General features: G+C 35.9%; 1 protein-coding gene across 1 annotated transcript; it reads left to right on the forward strand.

The window, feature by feature from the left end:
- Window positions 1–5,675: 5,675 nt before the first annotated feature.
- Window positions 5,676–6,572, forward strand: LOC138827838 (vomeronasal type-1 receptor 3-like). The gene has a single exon (XM_070023452.1). It carries the CDS (start codon window positions 5,676–5,678, stop codon window positions 6,570–6,572), a length of 897 nt encoding a protein of 298 aa, XP_069879553.1.
- The last annotated feature ends 4,209 nt before the right edge of the window (window positions 6,573–10,781 follow it).

Raw genomic sequence — 10,781 nt, forward strand, 5'->3', positions numbered from 1 at the left:
GGATTCATTACATATCAAAACTTTGAACTTGCTCATTCTCTCACAAATTCAAGCAAAAAGTATGAATGGAGGAGATAAGGAAGTACTTCCCTTGAGGATTATGTTTGTAAATAAGGCTCTGTGGTCTTGGGAAAAACAAACCAGTTGTCAAACTAATGAGTGCATTATATAGTTTTACTTTGGAAAGCAATATGAAGGTTCCTCAAAAGACTAAACAGAGAACTCCCCTAAGACCCAGCAATCCCACTTCTTGGCATTCATTCTTTTTTTATTTATTTATATAGGGTCCGGTAGTGGGGCCTGAACTCTGGGCCTGGGCGCTGTCCCTCAGCTCTTCAGCTCAAAACTAGCGCTCTACAACTTGAGCCACAGTGCCACTTCCGGCTTTTTTCTTTTTGCTTATGTGGTGCTGAGGAATCAAACCCAGGGCCTCAGGCATTCAAGGCAAGCACTCTACCACTGAGCCACCTTTCCAGCCCCACTCCTGGGCATTCAATCAAAGGACCACAAACAAGGCCACACTAAAGTTACCAGCACAACTATGTTCATTGAAGCATTATTTACCATAGCTAAGATATGGAAATCAACCCAGATGGCCCTCAGTAGATAAATGGATTAAAAAATGTGAGATACACACACACACACACACACACACACACACACACACACACACACACACACACAAATGGAATTCTATGCTTCTATCAGAAAACATTCATAAGGAAATGGAAAGTTAGAAAAAATCATATTAATTGAAGTAAGCCAGACCCAAAGAAACAGGCTCCATGGTTTCCCTCATTTGTAGAAATTAGTATGCACCTAGCATAGTCCTAACAGAGGATCACAATAGGACATAGCTATTTATATGATCACATAAAATAATACTAATCAAAACGAGCTCCAAGATATGGAAACAAGAGGGCTTTTTGTTGTTTTTTTTTCTTGTTGTTGTTTTAGTATACTGTTAGCAGTTATTTTTTTCTTTCATTTTCCTTTGTTGTTTATTCCTTGTGGTCCCTTTTTTATTTCGGTAACCTTTGTTTTTCATATAAATTTATCTGATCTGGGAAGAGGAGGGGAATCACAGAAACAGTGGGACAATGGGTGAACCAATGCAATAGAGGTACTCACTAGATACTATGTTGGAAATACACTTTACAACTTGGAGGGGACGAGAATTGGTAAGGAAGCGGGAAGGAAAAAAAGCGGGGGGAGGTAGGAATGAGGGAAGGGATAACACTGTCCAAAAGAAATATATTCATTATCTTACTTACATGACTGTAACCTCTCTGTTTACCTTTACAATTAAAAATAAGTAAATAATAAAATAAAAAATAAGTAAATGAATAAATATACATGAACACATGTAAGTGCACATACATGTGCACATCAAAATATGTGCATGTGTGTACATGTGCTGCACATATGTATGTGTGCATGTCTATTTGTGCAGAGAAATATATTTTATTGGAAAAACAAAGGAGGAGGCAACAATGCTTGATAAGAAATCTACTCATTACCTTGCTCATGTAACTGTAACCCCTCTGTACAGTATTTTCCCAATAAAACACACTAAAAAAGAAAGATATTTTTAAATATATACTGCACAACATATATTTGTGTGTATAGTAACCACATATATGTGCCATTATAAGTATATATGGATATGTGCATGCAAATATATAGGTACAGATATATACATATTTCTATATAACATGTATACATTTTATACATATATATTTATATAAATATATGAATACATTTGTGTCTACAAAAAATTTTCAAAGCAATATAATCTAATAAAATTTTAAAAGGAAAGCACTCCATTGTATCAGAAAATTTTATTATTTTAAATAATTATTTAAAGTTTCAATTTGCATTTACCATTACTTATATAATTTTCCAAATACTAACTGCCTCTGAACCTTGATTGCCTTATTGAAGTCAAGGGTCAAACATATTTATCTCAAAATGCCATTTTAATGTATGGCATAGAGACCCGGAAACACAACAAATCAAAGAAAGGCTGGACAAATGGGATTGCATAAAGTTGCAGAGCTTCTGCAGGGCAAATGACATAGCTAGCAAGATCAATAGAAAGCCCACAGACGGGGAGAAGATCTTTACTAGCTATACAACGGACAAGGGTCTCATATCTAACATATACTTGGAACTCAAGAAATTAAACCCCACAACAACAAATCCTCAAAGAAACAACTGCCCAATAAATAAGTGGGCGAAAGACTTAAAGAGAAACTTCTCTGAAGAAGAAAGAAGGATGGCCAATAGACACATGAAGAAATGTTCAACATCCCTAGCCATAAAAGAAATGCAAATCAAAACAACATTGAGATATCACCTCACTCCAGTTAGAATGGCAAAAACCAAGAACTCTAACAACAACAGATGCTGGAGGGGATGTGGACAGAAAGGAACCTTACTTCATTGTTGGTGGGAATGTCAACTTGTTCAACCACTTTGGAAAGCAGTATGGAGGTTCCTCAAAAGACTTCACATAGAACTACCCTATGACCCAGCAATCCCACTTTTGGTCATTTACCCAAATGTTTACAAACAAGACCACACTAAAGCTACCAGCACAACTATGTTTATTGCAGCATTATTTACCATAGCTAAGATATGGAACCAACCCAGATGCCCCTCAGTAGATGAATGGATCAAGAAAATGTGGTATATATACACAATGGAATTCTATGCCTCCATCAGAAAGAATGACATTGCCCAATTTGTTAGGAAATGGAAAAACTTGGAAAAAATTATATTAAGTGAAGTAAGCCAGGCCCAAAGAAACATAGGTCCCATGGTTTCCCTTATTTGCAATAACTAGTATATGTATGAGTCAAGCGGAAAAGGTCAGATAATGTGATGTCAGGAAAATGAACCCTTAGATATGTATTTTAATGTTTTTTTTCTTTCATGCATGTGTTTCTAACGCATTTATAAGATTATCTCTTTGTTGCTTTGTATGTCCCTCCCCCACAGTATAACCCCTGCTTTCACTATAATTGATGTCAATATAACTTGTGGAGGAGATGGGGAAAAACCAGTTGTTTAAGGATACAGGTGGACCTGTTGCGACAATGAGAAGTACAAGTTGTCATGTCCCAAAAGAGCTTTACAACGACGTGGGGGGGGGGGGTGGATGGGTGGGTAGGGGGTCGGGGAACGAGAGGGAAGGAGAAGGATTGGGATTGGGGGGAGGGGGGAGGCTGGGAAGGGATGTGAAGTGTAAACCAAAGAAGGAGGCTGCAATGCTTGGTAAGAAATGTACGCATTATCCTACCCATGTAATTGTAACCCCTCTGTACAGTATGTTCACAAATAAAATTAAATTAAATTAAAAAAGAGAAAATATCGTCACATGAAAAAACAATATCAGACGGCTGACTAGGAAGGAGACTGCCTCAGAGCCAGCCAAGCACTGCTCACACTTTTAGAAAATGGTGCTGTTCCTACTTCTGCTCTCAGACTTGTGTGCATATATTTTGCCATTCCGTTAGATCAGGGAATACAGAGTTCATCTTTGAGAGTAGGGTGAGTAATAGAGAGAAAGACTGTTGTTTGGTGTATTTGAACTAGAAAAGTGTGCTTGCTGCTTTATGCATTGATGCATTTATTGGCCTTGCAATTTAATAAACAGAATAAATAAACATGGCAAAGACTTTGACCTTCCAAACAGGATAAGTAGGTCAAAATAAGTTGTCTCCTTCAAGTCTAGGTATGCAGGTTGCTGAGAAATCACTGTTCTTTATATTAATCATCACTTTACATTCCTGAGTTTGAAAAGGGCCTTGAGGGGGAAAAAAATGAAATGACTTATTCTGTGTCTCAGATTCTAGTCCGTAGGCTAATTGACATCTTGAAGCTGTAAAGACAGTCCTAGGAAGTGGGACACATTGCTAATGGTTGACTTTCTCAATTCAGTCTTCCAGCCAGTATAATTAAAACTTAATTACCCTAAGACAACTTCTAAGCCAAACAAATATAATAATTATGGAGGGAAAAGCAAGTTTTACTTTAGGGATTAAAATTCCGTAAGGGCTTCTTTTTCCTGACAGGATAATTGTGACAATTGAAGCTTTTTTGGTATTTTAGCTAGCCAAGAACTCTGCAAATGTGAAAGTTACAAATAACACTTGGGGAGCCTCTTTCTGACAGAAGCACTAACCCAGTGGTAGCAACAAACTACCAAGGTAAGTTGAACTGATACACTTTGGTTTACTTATGTGTCCATGTAGCATTTTCTTATGAATATTAATCTTATTTCTTTTTTGGCATGCAAGTAAGTTAGTGAAAGTTTCTATAAGCTTTAAGGAATATACTCTTCTAATATCACAATATGGATAAAAGAAAGATGAGTTGGATGATTCTAGTAGATTTCATGGCAAAATACTTGAGAATACTTGTCCTTGTGCTCAAGCTGGGTCTTTGTATAAAGTTTTCACCTTCTGTTCTTCCAAAAGTTAGACAGATATATGAGCTTTGCTTTTTTTTTTTTTTTTTTTAACTTTTTCCCATTCTTGGGGCTGGAACTCTGGGCCTGTGCTCTCTCCATCCCGGAGCTTCTTTTGCTCAAGGCTAGCAATCTACCACTTGAGCTATATTGTCACTATGGGTTTTTTTTGAGTAGTGTATTGGAGATAAGCCTCACAGACATTCCTGCCTGGGGTGGTTTTGAACCAGGATCCTGAGATCTCAGTCTCCTGAGTATCTAGGATTACAGGTGTGAGCCAACAGCTCCTATGTGCTTTTTTCCCCTTAAAGATATTAGTTTCATTGGCATTAAACTTATTATCATTATTAACTTTCACATAATAGGCTCACTTCACTTTTGATACATTTTCTGTTTGCAAATAGACAATTGTTTTATTTGTTATGTAGCTGTCTCCTTAGATGCATACAGACATATATATTTAATATGAAGTATTCTTTCTGCATTTATATTCAAGGTTTCTGTATTTAAACATTTTATTATAATATCATATAGACAAGCTTCATTTTTCATATGCCTGCTTGGTAGAAAACCTCTTTGCAATAATGAAAATATATTTTTATCTTATATTAATTCAAATTATAATTTGTTCATGCTACTAATAATTATAAATACAAACAATTCAGTTTTATTTTATATGTTTATACAACAAAGTCAATGGTATTCTTCCATAACTGAAGAAAACTAAGTCTGTGATAAATGTACTTACACATCTAATTAAGCCATCTTTTTTGTTGTTATTGTTGGTCATGTGGCTTGAACTCTTGGCCTAGGGGCAATCCCTCAGGTCTTCAGCTCAAGGCAAACACTCTATCACTTGGAGCCACAGCACCACTTCCAAGCCTATCTTTTAAGAATGTATATTATATTGCTTCTCAAACTAGCTGGGAGTATTGTCACTTCCTTGATCTGACATTTGTCATTTAATTTTTGTAGGTGATTCTAAGGTGTCTCAAAGAAAATTTCCAGATATGCATCAGAAATTGATAAGATCAAAGGTAAAAGGAGGGCTGGGAAAAACTGGGATCTTTAGGAAGACAAAAAAATTGAAAAACATTATATAACCCATCACAGGTCAAAGATATTTCAGCGCCTTCATTTTAAAGATTTCAATATCTGATTTATTTAATTAATCCTAATTTTCAGCTAACATTTCTAAGACATGGTTTGGAAGCTTCTCAAGCCAGTGCTTTACATTCTTCTAACAGGACTTGGACTTTTAGGGAATATATTTGTTTTTGTGAATTATATGTGCAGTTTAGGGGGAGGTAATGAGAAGAAGTCTGTACAATTGATCCTCATCTCTGTGGTTTTGACAAACATTGTACTGCTGTTGTCCAAAGGATTGCCATGGACAATAGCAGCTTTGGGGTTGAAAACTTGTCTAAGTGTTTTAGCCTGTACAAGTATTGTTTACCTGGAGAGGTTGTCTCGAGGTCTGTCCATCTGCACCAGCAGTCTCCTCACAGTGGTCCAGGCCAGCACCATCAGCCCCAGAAGTTCTGTGTGGAGGAAGCTCAAGCCAAGGTCAGCATGGCACATCCTTCTCGTGTTGCTCTTCTTTTGGATACTCAATTCCTTCATTAGCATGAGCTTGTTAAATGTTATCATAATAACCAGCATGAATACATCTTTCTTTATTAAGACAGACCTCTATTGTTTTACTGTACCAAGAAGTCAGAAAATAAGCAATATTTTCCTCACTTTCATGGCTGTGAGAGATGCTGTGTCTCTAGGAATCATGGCTGTGGCCAGTGGCTACATGGTATTTCTTCTCTACAAACACCACCAGCATGTTTTATATCTTCAAAACTCCAAGCTTCTCTACAAAACTCCTCCTGAGATGAAAGCTGCTCAAAGGGTTCTCCAACTAATGTTATGTTTCCTTTTCTTTTATCTGACAGATTGCTGGCTGTCTGTATATTTAATTGTTGCCCCAGACCCTGTTTTCATACTAGCACATGTTCAAGAATTTGTAACCCTTGGTTTTGCATTTCTCAGTCCATTTTTACTGATTCACAGAAATGGATATCTGAGTGAATGTTGGCAGGCTCGTTGAAGGGAAAAATACTAACGATATCTGTATTTGATTCATTCTTCTAGCTAGTTTAAGGATTTCTCAGTTCTGTTATTCTAGTTGACAAACCAAACCATATAAAACAATTCATCCCATAATTATTTCTTCTCAGACAATGATCTTTTTGGCCTGTTTGTCTAAGTGGGCTTAGATTTCATACACATCTAGCAGGAAATAGAAATCTCATTCTCTGCAACCTTTATAAAGTAGCTTTATTGCTAATATTTGTGAGCCTAGTGTTTTATGGCCCATTTTGCAGTAACAAGGATGACAACAAATAGACAAAATTATTTGAAGCTACTAAGTGCATCATATTAACTTTATTCTGGTTGAACCAAAATTTTCTGCAGTAAGTGAAGATGAAATATAAGAACATTCAGATTATATCCTAGGGGAAATATGCCAGAGCCTTTAGAAAATTGGTATGCTTTATATGATGTACCATGAAAAATCTGTTCATCAATGATTTTAATGTATGTAACAGGGCCTGTCATCGCTGTGGCAGTAATTTTATGATGATATATAGTCCCAACAACATAGACCAAACCTGTGATAGGTCTTCACTATTGAAATAAAATAATAAACACTATGACATAATTTGACACCAGGGTATAAGGAAAATGTGGATATTAATCACCATAGCCTGGTGGTAATAAGAATACTCTGGGTCACAAAGAATTGTATTGTTGACTGGTTATGTAGTCTGCTATCTGCAGAATTGTAGAAAAATTAAGTAACATTTACCAGAGACTTCCTTGATGTTCATAAAGAGAAAATCCACAGGGAAGATCTAGTCAACAGAAATAGGGTTTGATCACTAGCAAAGATCACCAGTCAATTCTCTGACAGTAAGACAATGTTCAATGTTATAAGCGCTTTAAGGAAGGTGAAGCCACATTCCCATTTCAGTTATGCTACCAAAAATGTATAGTGTGAATATACATACCAAATTTGCAGAATCCTTCAGAGCTGGAAGAAGGAAATGTATTTGGGCTTTTCAGAAAGGAATGGCTGCTGGCTCTGAATCCACAATAATGCTCCAGTGTAACTGTGTACCTCCCATTAGCACAGGGAAGGTGATCAGTGGAGGTTGGTCTCAGGTGTCTGTTTTCTTTGGATAAATCTACTGTTACTTGAGAATCTTTGTTCATCTATAGGAAATGACTTGGTTCTCTCCAAACACAATCACTATTGTCTTTCATTGTTTTAAATTTCAGAAGTTTGGTCTTATTTTGTCTTGGTATGGATATTTAAGGTAGACTATATCCCACCTGGGGTTACCTTAACATTTTGATCTGTAGTCACCAAATCGGAAATGATTTGAGTCATATCTTATTAAAATTGCTGTAATATTTCATTGACAAAAATCAGTGCAGAGCATATGTGCCTATTTCTATACCTCTGGTACTAAAACTATGAAAATTGAGGAGGTGAAAGACAGTTAAGACACTCTTGGGGAAACAAAGGAGGAGGCTACAATGCTTGATAAGTAATCCCTCTGTACAGTATTTTCACAATTAAAAAAATAAAAAAGACACTCTTGGGCTCTGAAAATCCATACTTTCTGATGGTCTTCCCTGTTTCTTACTCATTTAAATTTACAAAGCTTTTGGTAGTGTAATTACTTATTTTTATTTATCTCCTGCTCAGTAATTCGAATTATATTTTTCTCAACTGAATTCTCATTTTTTCACAGAGAAGCCAGAAAAAAAAACAAACAATTGATTTGGGACAAATTCCAGACCACATTTAGTCATACAGTACCATGACTTAATGAACTCCTATTTATTCTAAACACTCAATAAGCCCTTCTTCTTTCAGAGTTAATGGGCCCACCCTACTCAATTTCATTTCCAAGTTTTTATAACACTTACATCCGAGTCAAAATCTAATGAGAAATGCAGAAAGTGCATGCCTTGTCTTGTTTTTATGGTGGATGATAGGAACAAGGTTTCGAATTAAAGCTATGAGTCTTAGAGAATCTATTCATTGCATTCAGACAAGGCACATCTCTATGAAGATGACAAGCTATTAAACAAGTTACAGTAAAACATTATAACATGGAAATTTTCAGACTGAGTGCAGTGGCTCACACTTGTAATCCTAGATACTCAGAGTTATAAATCAAAAAGATTATGATTTGAGGCCAATGAAAACAATTAGTGAGACCTCCATAACTATCAAAAGTGAGGCATGATGCCAGGTGCCAGTGGCTCACACCTGTAAGCCTAGCCACTAAGGGGCTGATCATGATTTGAAGCCAGCCTGAGCAGGAAAGTACAAGAAACTTTTATCTTCGATTAACTACCAAGAAAACCAGAAATGGAATTAGAGCTCAACATGTAGACTACTAGCCTTGAACAACATAAAAAAAAAAAAAACTCAAGGACAGTATCCAGGTCCTAGTGGAAGCTCCAGGATTGGCACACAACTAAAAATGGAGCATGATATGTCATCCTTGTGTTTCTAATAATGTGGAGGTAAGTAGATAGATACAGAGTATTTTGGTTCAAGTTAATCCAGACTCTCCCTCCCCCGAACAAGTCTGGGACTCTGTCTCAAAAACAAGCCAGGAATGATTATGTAAACCTGTAATCTGAGCTACTCAGAATGTGAATATAAGAGGACCACAATCCATAGTCAACCCTAGCAAATGCCAGACCCATTATTTCAAAAACACTAAAGGTAATAAGGGCTAAAACATTGCCAACGTGATACAATACTCGCATAGCAAACATCAGTTCCTCAGTTCAAACCCAATTACTTTAAAAAATTACTTGAGCAAACACATATTGCAAAACTATGCCTTCTACATGAATATGTATTTTGGTTCAATTTAAGAAAACTTAAAAAGCAAATATGATTAAGAAGTAGAATATATTGTGGACCTTTAAAGATAGAAACTGAGAGCATTAAGCAATATGAAGACAATAACAAATGATATATTAAAAGAAGTCATGAATTTGTTCAAGATTCATTTAAGGAAACTCCATACTGCTTTCCAGAATGGTTGAACACGTTTACATTCCCACCAACAGTGTAGAAGTGTTCCCTTTTGGCTACATTTTTGCCAGAATCTGTTATTGTTAGTTTTCTTGACAATGGCCATTCTGACTGGAGGGAGGTGGAATCTCAGTGTTGTTTTGTGATGCATTTCTTTTATGGCCAGAGATGTTGAACATGATTTACCTCATTTGTAATAATTAGAATGTGCCAATAAATCTACAAATAAACCCAATAGATAGTAAAAAAAAAAAAACCAAATAATTACATTTGAACATAATTAATTAAACAACACTCTAAGCATTCACACAATGAGAACAAAGGAAGATATTATTAGGAGAGGATCACAAGGGCTCAATAGCTATGTGCATACAATCATATAAAATGATATTTATCCAAATGAACTCCAAGAAATGGAAATAGACCTTTTTATTGCACTGTTTATAGCTCTCTTTCTTTCTTTTTCTTTCTCTTTTTTGCTTTCTTCCTTCCTTCCTTACTTCCTTCCTTCTTTCCTTCCTTCCTTTTTTCCTTCCTTTGGTTTATTTCCTTTTGTTGCTTTTTTGTTTTTTATTTCTGTATGCTTTGTCTTGTATATAAGTATATCTGAATTGGGGAGGAAAAGGGAAGCACAGAAATGGTGGAACAAAGGGGGAACCAATTCAGCAATGATACTTTCTAGACACTATGTTGGAAATGAATGCTATAACTTGAGGGGAGGAGGGCCAAGAGGAGGGAAACTGGAGAAAAATGAGGGAGGGAGGTGACACTGTTCAAAAAGAAATGTACTCATTATCTGACATATGTAACTGTAAACCCTCTGTACATTACCTTTATTAAAAAGTTTAAAAAAATAAAATCCATCATTGCATTATCAAGGTAACCATCAAATACATAAAACTTGGATCCCCAAAATAGAATTGGATCTTTTTATACTTATTACATTGTGAGATAGACTAAAATAGTGAACAAAATAAGATACTCAGGAAGTTAAGAGGTAGATAAATGAGAGATATGAAAGAAATTGAAGACTCTAGATTATGTGTATCTGTACATGGCATATGAAGGAGACAAACAGGTTAAGCATGATTCACAAAATTTTGGAGTGTAAACATTATGGAATGAATGTTTAAATAGCTGAAACTGTATTTGGGAAAACCTGAAGTTCAATTAAACCATGATGAGAAA

This window comes from Dipodomys merriami, unplaced genomic scaffold, assembly GCF_024711535.1.
Source record: "Dipodomys merriami isolate MVZ:Mamm:240054 unplaced genomic scaffold, mDipMer1.0.p SCAF_16, whole genome shotgun sequence".
In the NCBI taxonomy this organism is placed as follows: domain Eukaryota; kingdom Metazoa; phylum Chordata; class Mammalia; order Rodentia; family Heteromyidae; genus Dipodomys; species Dipodomys merriami.